This window comes from Lithobates pipiens, unplaced genomic scaffold (assembly GCF_037356315.1).
Source record: "Lithobates pipiens isolate NorthernLeopardFrog02 unplaced genomic scaffold, aLitPip1_a1.2 Scaffold_8, whole genome shotgun sequence".
In the NCBI taxonomy this organism is placed as follows: Eukaryota; Metazoa; Chordata; class Amphibia; order Anura; family Ranidae; genus Lithobates; species Lithobates pipiens.
The window spans coordinates 580,400,822-580,422,477 of NW_027507903.1; the positions used below are offsets into that span (position 1 = coordinate 580,400,822).

General features: G+C 47.0%; 1 protein-coding gene across 2 annotated transcripts in view; it reads right to left on the bottom strand.

Moving 5' to 3' along the window:
• The window catches only part of LOC143961100 (potassium channel subfamily T member 2-like), a 439,371-nt gene that overhangs the window by 49,126 nt on the left and 368,589 nt on the right, over positions 1 to 21,656 (bottom strand). For both annotated transcript variants that reach the window (XM_077470267.1, XM_077470268.1), the window contains exons 16-18: positions 20,451 to 20,507; positions 18,048 to 18,200; positions 10,419 to 10,654 (exon numbers count right to left, since the gene is read on the bottom strand). In XM_077470267.1, the coding sequence (XP_077326393.1) occupies positions 10,419 to 10,654; positions 18,048 to 18,200; positions 20,451 to 20,507 (446 nt within the window). The remainder of the gene's footprint in view (positions 1 to 10,418; positions 10,655 to 18,047; positions 18,201 to 20,450; positions 20,508 to 21,656) is intronic.

Below are 21,656 nucleotides of genomic sequence, written 5' to 3' on the forward strand. Positions count from 1 at the left end.
GACTATCATACAGAGCTGCACCAGATTCTAAGTGTGTTCGTTTTAGTAAAGCAACACTATAGAGAGGACCGGAGCGGAAATGGAGCTGGGAGGAATGTAGAGGAGGGCCGGGCATGACAGTGTGTCAAGTGACACACTAAGGTGGTGGTTTAGAGCAGGTGGGCGGAGGAACGAAGGGGAGCGGCCACATAAAAAGGGGGCGGAGCTACGAACGGGCAGTCGAAGGGAGAACGCGCGAGGAGGCAGTTTTTTCACTGCTCCTCGTTTTTTCCAGTTTGCAGATGGCGGACGCGGCGGCGTTGCTGGAGCAGCTCAGAACGGCGGCGGCATCCTGGGGGCCCGATTGGTTGCAGCGGCAGGTCGCGGCGGTGCTGGCAGAAGAGGACGGATGGCAGGACGATGGCGGACGGGCTGGAGAGGACGGCGCGGCAACACGCGGCAGGATCTCGAGGCCGCCATCAAGGTACTCTCCCGGGGCTATAGCGGGGCCTTCCCGGGGGGCCAGGAGTCCGAGGGGGGATCACTCGGTGCCGCCAGCAAAGAGGAGCCAGCCAGCTTTCCCGGCGGGGCCTGGACGGCCTGCACGCCGCGGCCCCGTGACGGGGGGCGGGGCCACGGGCCGACATGGCGCCGCTTCCCCGGGGGTGAGGAGGAGAAGATCCCCGACCTTATCGTCCCCGGTGGCGCTGCACGTGCCAGGGGGAAGGGGCGGCCACACAGCCAGGAGCCTTGCTGGGGATGGGGACTTGCGGGTGGGGCGGGGGGACCGGGACTCTTCCTTGGTATCGCCCCCGGCAGCTCTGCACGAGCTGAGGGGGAGGGGTGGGAGGTTTGCACGGGACTCTTCCTTGGTATCGCCCCCGGCAGCTCTGCACGAGCTGAGGGGGAGGGGTGGGAGGTTTGCACGGGACTCTGCTGGGAAGGGGAGGGAGCCGGATCCGGTGGTAGCGGGACCAGTCACCCCTGCAGCTCTGCACGAGCCGAAGGGAGTCCGTGGCGGGATGTCACGCAGCGCACAGAAGAGGAAGAAGCCGGCGGCCATCGGGCGGGACACGCCGGGCACCCCGGCGGCTTCGCACGAGCCGCGGGGGGGGTCACCAGTGAAGCGTCAGCTCCAGCCTCTGCGGATCATGCTTGCGGGTCTCTGGACGGCACAGTGGGTGGGCGGACGCCACCGTGTGCACGGGGACAGGACTTTCGTGGCAGGAGTGGTGCCAGGACCGGCCCACCTGCGTGCTCGAAGGGAGGTCAGCGCCGTCGCTTGGCCGACTCGGCGCCGGCGGAAGATCGGGCCGGGGCGCGGAGGCGCCCGGCGTCCAGGAGCACCTCCCTGGAGGGGCTGCCGCTCCGCGAGAGTCAAGATGACGGGAGTCGGTCTGAGGGCGAACTGTCGGAGGACGTGGAAGAGCAAGTGGCGGGGGAGGTCAGCTCAGCGGCTGTTGGAGCGGCGCCCAGTCAGCCCGGTAAGTCCCATGAAAATGTTGATTTTGCCAATGTGTTGCGGGGTTTATTGGGTGGGGCTGCTGGGCGGGGGGGGGAGGCGGTGCCTCCCGCTACGCTGTTGGCGGGTCCTGTCCAACCGCGGGTGGGGAGTGGGGCTGCGGTCCCGGGTGCTGGGGGTCCGTTACTGGCGTTGCTGGAGGGTCTGCGGGCTTTGGTGGGCCAGTTCGAGGGTGGTCAGGGGGCCGCGCCGACTGGGGCCCCCCCGGGCGGGTCCACGGTGGGCGTGGTGCCGGCCGCCGGCGGTGTACAGGGGCCCTCCACCGCGGAGTCGCAGCCGGTCCCGGCAGCGGTGCAGGCGGCGGAGAAGGTGAGTGCGGCAGGGTCAGGGACCACGGAGACCACTGGGAGAGCCGACATCGTGCGGATCGCGGATGCGGCGCACTGCGAGGTGTATGTGTGCTTCGAGGGACCGTTAGGGGCCCACTTAAAGCAGGATGTCCGGGACAAGATTTGGAAAGGGGAGTATGTGGAGATTTTCTCCTTGCTGCCTCTTGAGAAGTTTAATCTGGACAGGGTAAAACCGGACGATACGAAAAAGGAGGACGAAGAAAAACGGCGTTACCGCCTGATTCCAAGGACGTTTGCCAATTGGCTACAAGCCTTTGCTATCTTTGCTAGTGTAGTCGGCGAGAAGAACCCCGAACACTGTTCGGCGTTATTTTGTTACATGGACGCCATCGGGGAGGCGTATCGTGTTTACGGGGGCTCCGCATGGCTGCGCTATGACGAGCAGTTTCGGCAGCGCAGGGCGGTACGCCCGGCCTTGCGCTGGGATCATAAGGATATTAGCCTCTGGATGCGGCTAATGGCGTCGGCCAGGACCCCGCCTCAGTCTTTTCAAGGGGGGGCCGGGGGTAGCAACTCCTCGGGATCGCCGGCCGGAAGAAAGTGGGGAGTGTGCTGGCAGTTCAACGAGGGCTCTTGCAAGTTCGGCGGTGGCTGCAGATTTAAGCACGAATGTTCGGGATGCGGGGGGGCACATGCCCTCGCTAAGTGCTTCAAGAAAGGAAAGCGTGCCGGTGAGCCTGCGAACAAGAGGGACGACTCCGGTGATGCGGGAAAGGATGCTGCCTTTTCTAAATAGATGCCCGGATAGCGCGGCAGCGAGGTTGATCAACGCTGGATTTCAGGACGGTTTTAGGATTCCGTGTACATTGACTGTGATTCCCCCGATTGCGAGTAATTTGAAGTCGGCTATGCAACACCCGACGGTGGTCTCTGAGAAGTTGGCGAAGGAGGTGGCATTGGGGAGGATGGCTGGGCCGTTCGCTCAGGTTCCTTTCGACGATTTAGTGGTGTCCCCGCTGGGGGTGGTTCCTAAGAAGGAGCCAAACAAGTTTAGATTGATACACCACTTGTCGTTCCCGAAAGGGGGTTCGGTGAATGATTTCATCGACCCCGAGGCCTGCACGGTTTCTTACACCTCGTTCGACGCGGCGGTACGATGGGTTCGCCGTTATGGCCAGGGGGCGCTGATGGCTAAGGCCGATGTGGAGTCGGCGTTTCGGCTGTTGCCGGTGCACCCCGATAGTTTTCATTTGCTGGGTTGTTGTTGGCAGGGCAGCTTTTACGTAGATAGGTGTTTGCCAATGGGCTGTTCGGTTTCTTGTGCTGTGTTTGAAGCATTTAGTTCCTTTTTGGAGTGGGTTGTGCGGGACGTGGCTGGCTTGGATTCCGTCATCCACTACTTGGATGATTTTCTCTGCGTGGGCCATCCGTCGTCCAATGTGTGTGCGATTTTGTTGTCCATGTTGCAACACATTGCGGCAAAGTTTGGTGTGCCATTGGCTGCCGATAAAACGGAGGGCCCGCGGACGGAGCTGAGTTTCCTGGGCATTGTGATCGACTCCGTGGCTATGGAGTGCAGGTTGCCGGAAGGGAAGCTCAGGGATTTGCAGGCGGAGATTAGGGCGGTTCATGGTTGTAAGAAGGTTCAGTTACGGGCTTTGCAGTCTCTGCTGGGCAAGTTGAACTTTGCTTGCCGTATCATCCCCATGGGGAGGGTTTTCTGTCGGCGGCTGTCGGCCGCTACGGCGGGTGTACGGGCTCCTACGCACTTTATTCGGCTGAGTAGGGAGCATAGGGAGGACCTCCGGATTTGGTGTTTGTTCCTTGCCGAGTACAACGGCAGGTCAGTGTGGATGTCGGGCCCGGTGAGCAACTTCGACGTGGAATTGGTTACTGACGCCGCGGGATCTACGGGATACGGAGCGTTTTTTCAAGGAAGTTGGAGTGCGGCACCGTGGCCTCAATCGTGGGTGGAGGCAGGTTTCTTAGGGAATTTGGTGCTGTTGGAACTGTTTCCGGTGGTGCTGGCTTTGGAATTGTGGGGGCAGGCATGCCGGAACCTGAAACTGCGTTTGAATTGCGACAACATGGGTGTAGTGCAGGTTATCAATAGCATGTCGGCGTCTTCGCCGCCTGTCATACGTTTAATGCGACAGTTGGTGTTGCGCTGCTTGCAATTGAATGTTTTTATCTATGCTGTACATATTCCGGGAGTGGATAACACCCTAGCTGATTCTTTGTCTCGCTTCCAGTGGGACAAGTTCAGGGCCCTGGCGCCAGAGGCGGACATGGAGGGAGTGCCGTGCCCGGATTGGATCTGGGAATTGGCGTTGGAATCGTCGCACGGTGGATACAACGATCAGTGAGTATGTCCACGTGGTCGGCGTACCAGAAGGTATGGCAGGAGTGGTCGGAGTTCATTTTGGAGTCAGAGGGTTGTGGGGGCGGGACCGATTTTCGGTTGCTGGTTTTGTACTTTGTGTCCAGGAATATGGAGGCGGGGAAGTCCGCTTCGGCGATTGACAAGAAGATGGCGGGCATAGCGTTTTGGTTTAAGCTGCGGGGTATGTCGGATTTGACTAAGGACTTTTGGGTGCGGCAAGCCATGAAGGGGTACAGGAAGGGGCACAGGAGGCAGGATGGGAGGCGGCCTATTACGTTTGCGAATTTGTTGATGTTGGGAGAGCAACTGGAGTCGGTGTGTTCCTCGATTTATGAGGTTGTTTTGTTTTTGGCCGCTTTTTCGTTGGCCTTTTTTTGGGGCATTTCGCATTGGCGAATTGGTGAGCCCTTCCCGGCGGATGGTGGGCGGATTGGGTAACCAGGATGTCGAGGTGTTTGAGGATAAGGTGTCGGTGCGGCTGCGGAGGTCAAAAACTGATCAAAGGGGAGTGGGAGTGCAGTTGGGATTGTACGCTATCCCGGGGTGTGCGGTATGCCCTGTGCGGACGGTGGGGGAGTTTGTACGGGTGAGGCCCGCAGGAGAGGGGCCTTTCTTGGTACATGAGGACGGGTCGCACCTGTCGAAGTTCCAGTTCGTGGCAGTGCTGCGCAAATGTTTGGGGCGGATGGGCATGGACAGTTCCGCATACGCCTCACACTCCTTCCGCATTGGGGCAGCTACTGAGGCTGCCAGGTGCGGGTTGGATGAGGCGGCGGTGCGCAGGTTGGGTAGATGGGAATCTAAGCGATTCCGTTCTTACATTCGGCCTCAGTTGGTCTGTGAATAAAAAAAAAAAAAAAAAAAAAAAAGGGAAGGACGGTTGAACACTGTGTACCGGGGGTTTTTTGTGTGTTTTGGTGCTGTTTTGGGATACGGGGATGTTATTGGTTCGCTGACAGTTGGGTTATGTTTTGTCTTTTCAGCTGGAGGGCCTCCACGCCTCGTCTGGATCCTGGGGCATTCCTATGTGTGTTGGGGTGCCCGGAGGGGGGACGCACGACCAGGTGGGAGACAGTTGGGTATCTCTAGGAGGGAGGCGGTGCTACGGTGGCTGGGCAAGCCGGGTATGTTGTGGGGCGGGGTGGTCCCGGAAGTAGAGCGTTATGCGAGGCTGGACAGGCCACCGGATGTATTGGTGATCCATGCTGGGGGCAATGACTTGGGAGTGCGGACTGTCAGGGACCTGATAGCGGACATCAAGTCTGATCTAGTGTACTTGCACGTGACCTTCCCAGATACCTTGATACTCTGGTCAGACATGGTGGCGCGGACTGCTTGGCGCATGGCTCGGTCGGTGTATAGGCTGAATAAGGCGCGAATTCGGGTGAATAAAGTAGTCGGGCGCTTTCTGGCACGGGATGGGGGGTTGGTGATTCGCCATAAGGAATTGGGGATTAATGTGGGTCTCTATTTACGGAAGGATGGGGTCCACCTCACTGACGTGGGTATCGACCTTTGGTCTTTGGGGCTGCAGGAGGGTATTAGGGCGGCCCTGCGGGTGTGGGGGTGCCATCAGGGTTGAGGTTTCACCCCTTCCGGCTGTGGCGGTATTTATTGTTGGTCAGTGACGGTAGCATAAAAAGAGGTGGTTAAGTAGGTGGGGGGCTCATCGGGAGATGGCCCCTCCGGTGTGTACATCAAATTTTGATGTTAATGTTTTGTTGCACTGCGGGACAAAGTGGTTGTCTCCGAGCGGCACAGCTGGAGGCCGGTAAGGTGGTGGTAAAGGTCCCGCAGTGCCCCCTAGTGTGTATACAGATATGTATACTTGGAAAAAGTAGCTCCGTCACTGACCAACAAAAATTTGGGTAAAACATGTTGTTTATCATATGTTGTTTATCATATGTGGTTTTCCACATGTTGTGGAAAAGTTTTAGGATATTAAAATTAAAATTTGGAGTTTTATTTGTTTTTGGTTTTAATAAAGGCTGTTGTGCCCATTTTACTCCAAAGAATGGTGTGGTCTCTTAATGGTAAGGGTTTGAAGGGTTAGGACTCGGAGTAAAAGGGTTGGTTACAACAGACTGAGTCATATCTGGGCTACACTAGTCAAGAGAGGACCGGAGCGGAAATGGAGCTGGGAGGAATGTAGAGGAGGGCCGGGCATGACAGTGTGTCAAGTGACACACTAAGGTGGTGGTTTAGAGCAGGTGGGCGGAGGAACGAAGGGGAGCGGCCATATAAAAAGGGGGCGGAGCTACGAACGGGCAGTCGAAGGGAGAACGCGCGAGGAGGCAGTTTTTCCCACCCACCCTCCTTAGTTGGTTGTGTTTTATTTTGAATGTTCTAATGGTCTGTTTGTCATTTCAGGTTGGATTATTGTGGGTCGTCACGACAGCGGTGGGGTTGGCGGTATTTATTGTTGGTCAGTGACGGTAGCATAAAAAGAGGTGGTTAAGTAGGTGGGGGGCTCATCGGGAGATGGCCCCTCCGGTGTGTACATCAAATTTTGATGTTAATGTTTTGTTGCACTGCGGGACAAAGTGGTTGTCTCCGAGCGGCACAGCTGGAGGCCGGTAAGGTGGTGGTAAAGGTCCCGCAGTGCCCCCTAGTGTGTATACAGATATGTATACTTGGAAAAAGTAGCTCCGTCACTGACCAACAAAAATTTGGGTAAAACATGTTGTTTATCATATGTTGTTTATCATATGTGGTTTTCCACATGTTGTGGAAAAGTTTTAGGATATTAAAATTAAAATTTGGAGTTTTATTTGTTTTTGGTTTTAATAAAGGCTGTTGTGGCCATTTTACTCCAAAGAATGGTGTGGTCTCTTAATGGTAAGGGTTTGAAGGGTTAGGACTCGGAGTAAAAGGGTTGGTTACAACAGACTGAGTCATATCTGGGCTACACTAGTCATGTTTTCAGATTCAGTAATTGCTAAGAAAATCGAGGAATGGGTGTTCCCCAAGCACCTCCTCTTTAGCACCCTAATGACTCGATTCCTATTGGGAAAACCGTTTGTCTGTATGCTGGTCCGACGGACCAAATACGACGCAAAGGAAGCTATTGGCTACTGGCTATTGAACTTCCTTTTTTAGTCCCGTCTTAGGTCATCATGTTCAAAACTAACGGACTTTCGAACGGACTTAGTCCGTTCGTGTGTGGCCAAGTCCATTCACTCAGAAAGTCAGTTGGAACTCCGCCGAAAGTCCATCGGTAAGACCGTCAGACCTAGTCTGCTGGAAAGTCCGGTTGTGTGTACGCGGCATAACACAGCTTACCTGAAGATGGAGGGGGAACGTGTGTGTTCAGTATGTTAGAGCTAATTTATGTTCGGAAATTGACCACAGTTTTTTTTTTGTGGGGGTAAAAAGATTTAAAATTAGAAAACCTTTTTTCCTTTATATAATATTTAAGGCCCATAAGATATTATGTATAGTGGGTCTTTATCTAAAATTAAGAAGGTGCACCTTTTAGAAGGAACATGGTAGAGAGAGAGAGGTGACCCGATCTGGAAAAATAGCTGTGATCGTGGAAGCAATATGTGCATTTTAAAATGCGTGATATATGTATAGGACACATGATGTTGCGCACATACATGTGTGATGATGCATTATATGTAACACATGTTACATGTGTGATGACATCATTGACATATGCAAGCAGCGCAGGGACAAGGGGTGGGCAGGAGAGCCAGCTGCCGTGGGCACTGTGGTATCATGCGATGTAGGGGGCACCATAAGGAAGTTGAGGGGGAGGGCATTTGTGTTGAGAAGGAGAATTTGGGGGGCAGCGGAGGGTAAGAATTGTTCTAGGAGGGCAAATTTGGGGAGGTTTGCTAGGAGTGGTGATTTGTGTTGGGAAGGTGAATGGGAGAAGAGAATTTGTGCTAGGAGGGGGGATCTGTGGGATTCGTGCTACAAAAGTAATATGGAATGTAGATAAGAGCTTGATTTCTTTTTGGGTGGGGGGGATTTATGCTGACATATTTGGGGGGGGCACAATTTGGCAGGTTTTCCCTGGGCTCTAGATGACTTTGTCCCAACCCTGTATGCAAGTGATGGTGTGTAATGACGTCATTAAGGCACCTCATAAACAAGGTGCAAATAATCTATAAAAGGAAGGTTTCATTCAACTCCAGTGGCCATTACTGTTATCAATTGGTGTTTGCACATGCACCAGCTCAGGAAACACTTAGTAAATATTATACCTTTGAAGAAGCCACTAATTGTGGCAAACTATGTTGGGTCATTTAGTGTTACATCTGGTTGAAAAAAGACACAAGTCCATCTAGTTTAACCAGTAAAAAAAAAAGGGTCATTTTTGGGCTTGTGCTAGTTGGGGATAGTGATGCCAGTTTGTAGTATAAAACATTTTCATGGTATTAATTATGGGTTAATATGGTATATGGTATGTAGAAGGGAAGAATATGCAAGTCTTGGATAGGAAGATAGGAGAATTTTCAAGTACCCCGGGGAACCTTTTTGCAAAGAAATTGATCCTGAAGTAGGTTTTGAATGTGGCCAATATCACACACAGTGTCTAGAGGCATAATCATTCCTTCTACTACTACATGCAGTACTTTTATTATGTGGTAGAAAATAGTGATTCCAAGAAAGGAATACTGTATATGCATATATACAAGTAGAGAGAATATTGGACAGGCTTGCATTATATCCCAAATGTAAATGGCGCATGAATAGTGTGTAAAAAAACACACCCATGTCAAATATATTTTACTGTTGGTTTAATAGAGTTTAAAATTACAATATCCCTGATGGGGTTGACACGATTGATTTGATAGATATTATTGCATCTCACATTCATTACGCCAGATATAAATATCTTCCATACCCCATGTTCAGAGGAAAGATTATGAAAAAAAAAATCCTCTGGAGAATATGAGTTTAAAAAGGTTTGTAATAAAAATGGAAAGGTTTTATTAAAAAATGTCATGAGCATGTTGATGATTGAGGAGCAAAGAAGGTCAACTAAAGCAGATTAAACTTCAGCATTAAAGTCATTAACAAACTTGTACAACGTACCTGCTCTATGCAGTTGTTTTGGACAGAGCAGTCTCAATCCTCCTCTTTTCAGGGTTCCCTGCTGGCACTCCTGGATCCTCCCCCTGCTTAGTGCCCACCATAGCAAGCCACTTGCTATGGGAGCACTCATAGGGGTTTGCTCCCAAACCACCAATGGCTCCTACTGCTGTCTCTGAGTCTATGAGGAGGGGGAGAGAGTAGAGAGAGCTACTGCTCTCAAGCACAGATCTGGATCAAGATGGGGGGGGGGGAGGGGGGCAGAGAATGCATTAAGGTGAAAAACTTTCATCCTTTACAACCAAAGACATGCTGGTAGGTTAATTGGCTTCTATCCAAAAAATTGGCCGTGTATATGAATGTGAGTTGGGGACCTTGGATTGTGGGCTCCTTGAGGGTAGGGGCCGATGTGAGTGTGCGAATTATGTATGGAGCGCTGTGTAAATTGACAGTGCTATATGGGTACCTTAAATAAAAAATAATAATAATAATAGATGAGCATCTTAATGAGACACAATGTATAGGGATAGGAACAATTGTAGACATGCACCCACACTCACTCAGGTTTAACTGGATGGACTGGTGTCTTTATTCAGCGTTACTAAATATGTAACTATGTAACCACTTTAAATAAATAAATAACATTTCACTACTGTGCCTCTATATAGGCTTTTGAAATTTACAAATGCAGCAATTTAGAAATTGGAAGAAGGACTTAGCACTGGGAGACATTTTTGGATAGACAAGTAGTGCATTTTATACAACTATATAGATCAGATCAAAATGAAGGACAAATGAGGAAGAAAGAAGGGCAGAAGGACTTTTTTTTTTTCGAATGAGGGACAGTCCCTCGAAATCAGAGACAGTTGGGAGGTATGTAAATATCTCCCTTCTCTCTCTGCCTAACCAACTTACCAGCCTGCCTACTATGCTGTGCTGGGGCAATGTTGCGCCACCTTAAATGAACAGCAATTAACTGGTTTCCTTACGTAACCAAAAAACACCACTTGTATTACGTTTATAGATTATTTTATGTTTACTGCTAATAACCCCAATGTACTGGCTTAAATTTATAGGCTTGAGTTTAATCTTTCGCAAAGTTCTGAATACAAGTACACTTTATACAGTTTGGCTCTGTAGGAAGTATAATAAATAGCAGCTTAGGAATGACCCCCCCCCCCCCCAAACATGCTTGACATACCCATGCTGGCTATTATGCTGTGTACCGGAAGCCTGGTCAGACCATGATAAGCAGATTTGGGTGCTCCTGATCTTTGCATGTGTTCGTGTTCTTTAAAACTGAAGGCTGAGTTCTCCTCCTTAGATATGTTGATGTAGAAACATGTGTCTGTAGGTGACATTATATGGCAAGGACCTGGATTTAGAAAAATGTTGGCTTTATCTTCCCGGCAAACTCCAATCAGGCACACCCCATACCTAGACATGAGAATTGAGAAAAGAAAATGTGTAATATAGATAATGAGAAAATATATAAGCATAAATTAATAAATAAGTATTTGCCTAGGGTCACACTTGGGCAGGTCAGTACGTGTGCTTTGGGGTGTCATTTACAATGAATGACATGGCAACGCACCAACACAGGTAATGTGTTAATGTGCTCATTCCCACAATACACCACCCTAGAGCGATCTAAATGAACCCTAACTGGTATAGCAGGACAATTCTCATAAATACTGTATATAAAATAGAAATTTAAATGATTTCAAAATGTCTTTATATTTTTTTTAAATAAATGCTAAATACACAGAATAATGTCCCTTTAAATAGTCTATTTCCAAGAAGTCTTTTTTTCCCCCCAAATAATAGAAAGTAAAACCTAATTTACAAAGTTCTAAGCACATGTATTGTTCATAAAAAAGCAAGCAGTATGAACTTTAGAAGAAAGAGTGGATTGTTTCGCATTGTGAAATTATGACATGTCTAATTTAAGACTACAGGTAATTTCCTTTGAGTAGGTGGTCCTCACTTTTGTGTCTTTTGTGGCGCTAGGCAGGGGGCTCCACCCTCAACTACTTTAGCGTGTTAACAGCTGAGCAAATTAAAATGTACAAATGTTCAAGTGTACAAATGTTCAAATTAAAATGTACAGAGACTGATGCTTGTCCTACATGACTGCAAGCACAGCAGCTTTATATATATATATATATATATATATATATATATATATATATATATATATATATATATATATATATATATATATATATATATATATATATATATATATATATATATATATATATATATATATATATATATATATATATATATATATATATATAGAAACACGGAATTTAATTACCAAAAAAATTCCTTTTACAGACAATTTTTATATGTTCTATTTAAAGAACAAAAAAAGTAATATGCTGGTTCATTTAAAGGGGGTTTGCGCGTTGATAGCTTTTTTTAGTATGTGATTATGTTTAATAAAAAAAAAGGTACGCCATTAGCACAACTTGATTCTCACCCAGCGGCTGGCCGTAATGCAGGCTGCCCCCCCTATCCATGCGTCCGGCCCCCTAATCTACATGCGGGGCGGCGCTGGATGCATGGATTCCAATGTTCGCTACTGTCACATTGATTCTTCTCCTGTCTAAGACCCATTTCCGGATTGGCCAAAAGGAGAAGCATACCAATTGGCCTAGGAGGAGGAGGGAGGAGACGGACGGCGGGAGCCGCCACCCGTGGCTCAGAGGAAAGCTCTGCCTGCACCAGGCTCGTAACCAACCAACCAACCATTGGGGGTGGCTGTGGGTGCACTGTTTGCCGCCCCCCCCCCCCCCTTAAAAATTTACCACCAGCCATCACTGCTCTATTTATATATCTAATCAGTTCAAGCATATTAAAAACTTTCACCTTTTTTACTTTCTTCTCTAGTCATCTGAGCTATTCTAAGATCATCGACAATCAAACTAGTTTACTCTCAATGGCCACTTTACTAGGTACACCTTGCCAGTACCGGGTTGGACCCCCCTTTGCCTTCAGAACTTCCTTAATTCTTCGTAATTCAACAAGGTGTTGGAAACATTCCTCAGAGATTTTGGTCCATAGCGACATGATAGCATCACTCAGTTGCTGCAGATTTGTCAGCTGCATATCCATGATGCGAAATTCCCGTTCCAACACTTCCCAAATGTGCTCTATTGGATGAGATCTGGTGACTGTGGAGGCCATTGGAGTACAGTGACCTCATTGTCATGTTCAAGAAACCAGTGGTGAGATGATTTGATCTTTGTGACGTTGTGCATTATCCTGCTGGAAGGAGCCATCAGAAGATGGGGACACTGTAGTCATAAAGGGATGGACATGGTCAGCAACAATACTCAGGTAGGTTATGATCTTCGAACAATGGTACCAAGGGGCCTAAAATGTGCCAAGAAAATACCCCCCCCCCCCCCCATCATTACACCACCAGCCTGAACCATTGATACAAAGAAGGATGGATCCATGCTTTCATGTTGTTTATACCAAATTTTGACCCTACCATCTGAATGCCACAACTACAATCAAGACTTATCAGATTAGGCAACGTTTTTCCAATCTTCTATTGTCCAATTTTGGTGAGTCTATGCGAATTGTAGCCTCGGCTTCTTTTTGTTAGCTGACAGGAGTGGCACCCGGTGTGGTCTTCTGCTGCTGTAGCCCATCTGATTAAAGGTTCGATGTGTTGTGTATTCAGAGTTGGTATTCTGCATACCTTGGTTGTAACGAGTGGTTATTTTCTATAATCTCGATTCAGTCCTGCTTATTCTCCTCTGACCTCTGACATTTTCGTCCACACAACTGCCACTCACTGGTTATTTTCTCTTTTTCAGACTATTCTCTGTAAATCCTAGAGATGGTTGGGCATGAAAATCCCAGCAGATCAGCAGTTTTTTGAAATATTCAGACCAGCCTGTCTGGCACCAACAACCATGCCACATTCAAAGTCATATAAATGCCCTTTCTTCCCCATTATGATGCTCAGTTTGAACTTCAGCAAGTCGCCTTCACCACATCTGGATGCCTAAATCCACTGAGTTGCTGCCATGTGATTGGCTGATAAGCCATTTGTGTTACCAAGCAATTGAACAGGTGTACCTAATAAAGTGACTGGTAAGTGTATATTACCTATATAAAGTTATTTGCACAGATGTAAAGGTAACAAGCAAAAAAGTGTGTACCTAAACCGACTCACATTATCCACCTGTAGCAAGATCTTTAGCCTTGTCCAGTCTAATGAGGACCTCCAAGGCCAAAGATAGCTGACATCCTTCAGTATGTAGTGGGTTGTGAGACATAGTGGGTGCAAAGATGGTGAAAGTCATTGGGCGCCAGACACTCCTTGGATGTAAAAGAAGTTTTATTTCTCTTGACAGTTCTTTTTGTATTTTTGGGGGAAAGAAGGCCAGGATACCCTTAAGTAGTTATAGATTAAATTGGCAGACTCTGAGACTTCAATAGGAGAACAGCCGTGCAGGGAAACGCCCCAGCAAGGCGCCACTTCTGCACATGCAAGAATGCTGTCTCCTATGGCAATAGTCCTTTAACAATTCCTAACTCAAACATAACAGTTCTTTCAGCTCCACTAAAACTGCCTCTTGTAGTTCTTAAACACTGAGCTCCCAGTCTCTCACTAGACCCTCTGATTCACTGACTCTGAATCCCTTGAGCTCCTCCAAGGTTGGTGGTGGTATCTCCCTCAAGCATCACCCACACTTCTCTGCTGGGTCCCTAGCTTGGCACTCCAGATACTTATCAAGATTTGCCCCTGCTAACCGGCTCGGTCCCTGGCTTGGCCCACAAGGCTGCTCTGCAAGCGTCACCTTCGCTGGTTGGTTCCCTGACTTGATCAATGCCTGAAGTTTCCAGATTCTCCACCATGCCTGTTCGGTGAGAATATGGTTCCGGTACTTTCTTCAGTTACTCTCTGTGGTCCCCGGTAAAGGAGGTTGGTCCCTTTTTGGTGACAGCTTCCCTTCTACCTCCGACCACTGACAGGTTCTCTGGTCGACAGATCCGTCACTTTTGGTTGAACTGCAAGCTGCAGACCCAACCCTGTGCTGCCCCCTCTCACTTCTGAATAGGCCCTCACACAGCCTGGCAGCCAGATGCCCCCAGGATAGGCCCAATTTCCGGCCTAGCAGCCTGGGGTGTGACACACGTCCATCCAGACAGCCGCCCGGGTGGCACAGAACCGTAATCGCCTGATCTCACCCGAATATATAGGTTCTCCCAGCAGGCCAAGGGATTCAAGAAAACCCCTGCCCATTGGCTGAGATACCACATATACCCATAACCTGACCTTGGTTTGCCCTCCTCGTATCTAGTACCACCAAGTTCTCGACCACCTAAGAGAAAAGTGCAACAAGGCCAAACTTAGGGAGAAATCAATAGATCTCTATCAATCGACCAAGATGACTACTCTTGGCAAGTAAATGTGTGAGGAGCTCCCTGACTAAACCCCAGGGTGTTACACACCTATCCTCATAAAATTAAAAGTTAGGCATATACCAGTTAGCAGGGCCACTGATAGAAATCATGGGGCCCCGTACAGCCTACCTGACAGGGCCCCCTTCAGCCCCACCCCTGGTCCCTCCTTCAGCCCCACTCCTGGCCCGCCCCTATAAAGGGGCTAGGGTATACATAAAGGCTAAATTGTGGGCGTGGCTAATTTAAAAATATGCGCTACGCGGATCTGGAAAATGGACATGGTTTAAATTACGCTTAATTATTAGGTGTGGTTAGTGTAAGATGACTGTGTGTAGGATGCAGATGATACTGTGCTGCGTTCATAACTGAACTATCCAATTTGTCACAGTCAAACAGTTCTACATGAAAAAGAAGAAGATGCCATGTCAACTAAGCCCATTTAAAAAAAAAAAATTCTAAACTTTTAATGAGAAGTTAAATGTCTAAGGGAGCGGTTCACACCATGGCTGCATCTGAATTGCGAAGAAATGTGCTGTGGATTCCTGTAAAATTCAACCTGCACGCAAAATGCACTGCTTTTGTGATCTGCACCAGGTGTCAACGAAAAGTCAATGAAACCTCAAACGCAGGTTTGCAAACGTAGTGTGTTTGCCCTGCCCCTGCCAGCCCTGGATCATGTGATCTGGTTGCATTGCATTTTAAAAAGTAGTGCATACATTACACTACTTTTTGCACTACTTTTGGCTTCATTGCAATTTTAGCCCATTCAAAATGAATGAGCTTGAAATTGCACTGCACAGACCTGCATGTGAATTGCACAGGAACGCACAGTGCGTTCCTGTGTGATTCAGCTCCAGGCATGGTGTGATCCAGTGATTTAAATAGAAAAAAAGGTGGGGTTTGCTGACATTGATGGCATCTCCTTTTTCATGCAGCACTTCTGTGAGAAATATGGCAGTGCAGTATAAAACCCAATTTCTCACAGTCAGAACAGCTGTGCTACATGAAAAGCAGACATTAGACTTTACATTGCAGTTAATGTGATTGGGCTAACCTGCAGTTCCCTGAGAATCCACATCCACTGCCACCATAATGCAGCTCATGTGTGCACACTCACCAGGAACGATCATCCTCGAAGCCGGCCACACCCCCTCCCACCCACTCAAACTACAAGATCTCACAGTCAGGCTCCACCTTTCTGCCTCTGAGATGTGAAGCCCCAGTGAGTGCTCATTGAGAGCAGTTGAACAGCTGCTGAGGGAGGAGCGGACGGGGAGTTGGAGAAAGACTTTTTATTTTTTTCCTTCTACAATCTATTCAGATTGCTCGGGCCCCCTGGTGGCCGGCCCCGGTATAACAGGGCCAGTTGTACTGGCTTATCAGCGGCCCTGCCAGTTAGGCCTACTCTGCCTGAATAAAACTGTCTTGCCACTGGCTAATTTTACAGTTTGTGGACAGATGCTTTTAATGCTTGAATAGAAAACTGCCTCTGCCTTGTGTCTCTTTCTTGCTGCCTAGTCTTGCTCATCAAAACTGCCCTACCGCTGGTCACTTTATACACCGCTTTATCATTTGCAGTCTTCTAATTCTCAAACGAAAACACCCGTCTGAGCCCTGTATTAGGAAATGAACATTTTATTACAGGTACAATGCGCTTGCTGTATTAGAGAAGATGTGTGGAACCATGATTTTACATAGATCTGCAGTTATGGAGGGCAGAATGAATAAAGCAGTGTAGGGACACCTGCAATCTGTCTTTTCTGTTCCCTAAAAGGGAAACACAGATGGTTCCTGGCCACTTTCTTGTTCACACCATATGCCATAGATGACCTGTGTTCATCTGCACCGATCAGCATAGGCTCACCGCAAGGGCACATAAAAAACAACTGTTCACAGCCTGTTCACACTGCAGCACTGCGGTAAGGAGAGTTGGGGTGCATTGCATAAAAACAACACAAGGCACTGCCCCTCAATGCCATTATACACCACCTGGTGCAAGTGAGCCCTTAGTTATTATGTATAAGTTTATACATTTTTTAAACCAATGCTTTATGTCTTTTCTCTGATTACTGATTAGAAAAAAAAAAACTTAAGTTGTAAGTTCACCTATTCACTAAAAATGAAAGGTGAACTAACACCCTACACCCTCCCCACATAGGGAATCCGGGATAAATCAGAGTCATTATAATTGGTCACGTGCCAGCATGTAATCAATCAGAATTGCTCTGATCTGTCCTGGAAGGCCTAAAGAAAGAAGGGGATGAAGAGCGAGGCAGTAACATCAGCTACAGATGTTAGAACAGTGGGTACCGGGGGTGGGGAGGGTGTAGGGTGTTAGTTCACCTTTTAATTTTTAGTGAACAGGTGAACTTACACTTTTTGGCTGGGTTTACTTATATGTGAATTTGATGCTTTTTTAACCATATCTAATTCGCATATGTGAATGTCACTGGCTCTCAATAGAACCTGTTCATACATGTCCGGGGCATCCGTGGTGCAGTTTTGAAAAGGGTCCTGTGCGTTTTTGGGTCCAGTTCAGGTGCAAATTCAGGCAAAAATTTTAACCTGAACCGGTGTACAGAAACACATTGGACTCCAGACTGCAAACCACAGCCAAATGTGTGAACCCAGCCTAAATTTAAAACAATAAACATTTAATACAGCCCCATGATTCTGGATTCCCACTTCGTTATGGGTTTTCTAAACAGTAAGAACGCAAACTGCTTATTTTTGTTCTCTATCTTTCTCTTGTTAATAATCTGTGCAGACCCATCTGAGACGAGTGTGCAAGGAGGCTTTTTGTTTTTCAACATAACAGCTAAGAATAGACAGGTATAAAAAAAATTGCTCACAGCACCACCTGCTGGATGAACATGTGTGCATTTATTTCATATCTATATGATATCAGTCTTTAAATATTTTCCTGAAGAAAATATGTGCAAAAAAACCTATATACTCCTTTAATAATAGGATTCTTGACTTACCGTAAAATCCTGAGACAACTGGATTATATTGCTGCATTCAGGAGATTGGACATAGGCAACAAAAAAGCTGTTAGTCAGTCATATATAACCCCTCCCACTCCCATCATGCTTCATTTTCATGCAAACGCAGTAGTAGGAGTGATCATAAGATGGGATGGGACCTGTATCCCTTAACAAACTTCAAATAAAGAAAAAATAATAATTGGTAATCAAATAATCCGGTTTTCTTAATTGTTCATTAAGGGAAACAGGGTCAGAAGGAATTGTAAGCAAACGCTATTATCCCAAAGCTGTTCAATGGCCATGGTCTGTTTTGTTTCATGACAGGGTTCCTTTAAATGTTAGAACTTTCAGTCAAAAATGTTTCAGGTTGTTGGTTCTATGGTGCAGAGGTGTAGGGTATAGGGACTCACTTTTTATGGGCGTGGAAGGAGGCATATGTGAAGCTCTTCCCTTCATATTCTCCAAAGAATTTGCTCTCGCTCAGTCGTATGTGGTAGATTTCATTGGCGGAACAACGGCTGTAGTTCTTCTGCCACTGGTCAGGTGATGTAGGGTTATTATCTCTGCACATAATGGGGTATCAGAGGAAAGTTACAGTAATGACCCTTGGCAAATCTTGTACAGAAAAAAAAAGGTTTGTGTATTCAAAAACAATACTCAGGCATCCCAGACAAATCCTTAGATCCCAAGCTCACAGGTGTACATGTAATTGTAGCCCTAACATACACTATCTTACCAAAAGTATTGGGACACCTGCCTTTACACACACATGAACTTTATTGGCTCCATATTAGTCTGTAGGGTTCAAGAATGACTTGGCCCACCCTTTGCAGCTATAACAGCTTCAACTCTTCTGGGAAGGTTGTCCACAAGGTTTAGGAGTGTGTCTATGGGGATGTTCCTCCTCTTCTGGGGTCCCTCAGCGGCACTCCTGGCTCCTCCTTTTCTAGAGTGCCGCATTGGAAAAGCACTCTCCCTCGGGGCACTCGTGCAGGCGCGCTCCCATGTCCTGCTGCTGCGTCTATTAACACAGACAGCAGGACTCAGCCCGCCCCCTCGGCTCCCACATCATTCAATTTGATTGACAGCAGCGAGGGCCAATGGCTGCGCTGCTATAAATCTATCCAATCAGGACCCGGGACACCGGCTGGAGCTGCAGTGCTCACATAGAATGCATTAAGGTGAAAAACCACAAGGGTTTTCAACCCCTTTATGATTTCCCTTCACTGGAACTAAGGGGCCAAGCCTAACCCCTGAAAAGCAACCCCATACCAAAATCCCCCCTCCACCAAATGATTTGGACCAGTGCACAAAGCAAGGTCCATGGATGAGTGAGTTTGGAGTGGAGGAGCTTGACTGGCCTGCACAGAGTCTTGATCTAAATCCCAAACAGAACACGTTTGGGATGAATTAGAGCAGAGACTGCAAGCCAGGCCTTCTTGTCGAACATCAGTGCCTGACCTCACAAATGCGCTTCTGGAAGAATGTTCTCATAGGTGGACAGCCTTCCCAGAAGGGTTGAAGCTGTTATAGCTGAAAAAGGGTGGGCCAACTCAATACTGAACCCTACGGACTAAGACTGGGATGCCATTAAAGGTCATGTGTGTGTAAAAGCAGGCATCCCAATACTTTTGGTAATATAGTGTACCTTTCTTGTCTACTTATCAGTGGGGTTAGAAATCAATGAAGGACATGTGACACCAATTGAATCAGTTGTAGCAGCTATAGGTCAGAACCCAGGAGTGAACATTCTACCCTTCTAGAACTAAAAATGTTTTGTTAAAAGGGTAGCTTTTCCTTTAACACAAAACACATATCCCTATGTGGATCGTGCTTCTCATCAAACCTGCCTATAGAATTACAGCCTTTGTATACAAATGTCTCACTTCTCCCTGTCCTTGTATGATCAAGGTCAGGCAGTGTTTATACCCTGCAATGTTCCTGGTGTTTCTTGTAAATCTGTGTGTAGCCAGGTACAGTCTGTTTCCTCCACAGTAGATGGTACCTGACTGGAGCGGCATCACAATCTGGAGAAGAAGTCAGAGTAAGCTTGGTTTCTCTGTGGTTTTCTGGCTCCTGGAAGCAGCCATCTGGTTGGTTGTGCTGCGACCCTTGGAGGCCATCTTGGGTTAGCAGAGTCTTTTTAAGTCCCTACACCCAGGTTTTGGCACGCATTTGCAAGTGGTTAGTGTAGGGACAGGTCACTTGTCTGTCAGTGACTGTACTAGCGGCAGAGAAAGGTTCCAGATGAGGAGGGAAAGCGTAGGATTCACAACTTCTCTGGACTTCCTCCCACTTGGACACAAGATGGGCAGGCCTCATTCTGGCCCTCCAAACAGACACTGTCAGTTCGGTTGAAACCTGCTCCACTACACGCTGTTGGAATTTGTGAGTGTTCCTGGTTGGGCTGTCTACCCACTGGGTTTGTGGTGAACTGTCTTTGCTTTACTTCAATACAAGTTCTTTGCATTGCAACCACATTGTGATTGCCCCCGCACCACCCTGCACCCACCTACATATGCGTGCCCTGAGTCCAGCCTCAGAAAATAATAGACATGTCCATCTCCAGCTTGGTGCATGTCCAAATGGAAAAATCCACCTGCTCAGTCCTGGTCATTCCACACCATTGGTAAGACGAATTTTAAGAGGAGAATGAGCAGAATGGCATATGGGTTTTGCTTTAAAAGTGTACCTATCTACAGTAAGAGCTCAGGAATCTACACAAGGCTGAGAAGTTAGTAAAAAGTGGACAGGCCCTTTAAGAATTGTCAATTTCACGAGAGAGGAAAAAGGAAGAATGAAAATCACACTACCTGGATAGAGCTTGCCAGGGACTAGGGCGCTGGCGAAAAGGGTCCATAGCAGCTGTCCTGAAAGAAAAATAGAGTACAGCTTAAAGGACAAAGATGAGGCACAGAAACGGCAAAATCCACCATCATTATCAAATTAAAAGTACTTGGAAGATAGGTGTGTGTTACCCATACAAATCAGATTCTCATATTTGTAGACTATACTAAAAACTTGTTTGGGGAACAATATTGGTGTAAACTCTAAATAAAGCTGAAGGAATCCAAAAGACTCCAAACTCCTACATGTGCATATCCCCGGTGAAGGTTTAATTTAAACCTTCCTAACCTGATAATGAGTCCACATATTTATCAGAAATCCCTGACTTTCAAAGTCCAGTTAAGAATTAGTTAATCTCTAGCTAAGTTAACAGAATTCCTATCTTTATATGGGTACCAGGTCAGTAACTCAGGAAGAACTGATGCCAAGCCATTAACATGCCAGCTAGGCAAGTGGCCTTTTAAAGCCTCCAGGCACTAGCAGTTGCCCACTAGGCATCGTGGGAACAGGCCACATGCCCTCCCATACCTGGAAGCATCAGGTATTTCACAGTGAAGAAAATAATGTCAGGGGAGCATGGTCGAGAGGCGTTCTTATACAACTTTTAAAGCCCCCATGAAGGAGGACTTTAGCAACTCCCCAAACACACATTTTGTAACATCTTGTATCATCCCCACTGAGGACTAATACATTTAGACTTCTGGACTCTACAAAATTTGGAGTCGTGCTAACTTTGTTTCCTAACATTTGGCTTTCATCCCGGGTGTAAACTAGCTTTACCAAAACATTGTGCTTTATGAATTACACCTTGTCCCATTATAATAATATAAACTTCTTCTTAAATTTGAATTTCGAGTAGAATATAAAAAAAATTGAATAGAAAAGAATAGTATAAAAAAAACCAATAGACTAGAATAAAATAGAAAGAATATAACCTTCTTCTGAAATTTGATTTTCGAATATAATATAAAAAAATAGAATAGAAAAGAATAGTATAGAAAAAAAATAGACTAGAATAAAATAGAAAGAATATAACCTTCTTTTGAAATTTGAATTTCAAATAGAATAAATTTGAATAGAATTGAAAATAATAGATTTGAGTATAAAAGAAAAGAATAGAATAGAAAAGAATAGCATTACAAATAAATAATAGAAAAGAATAGAATAGAAAA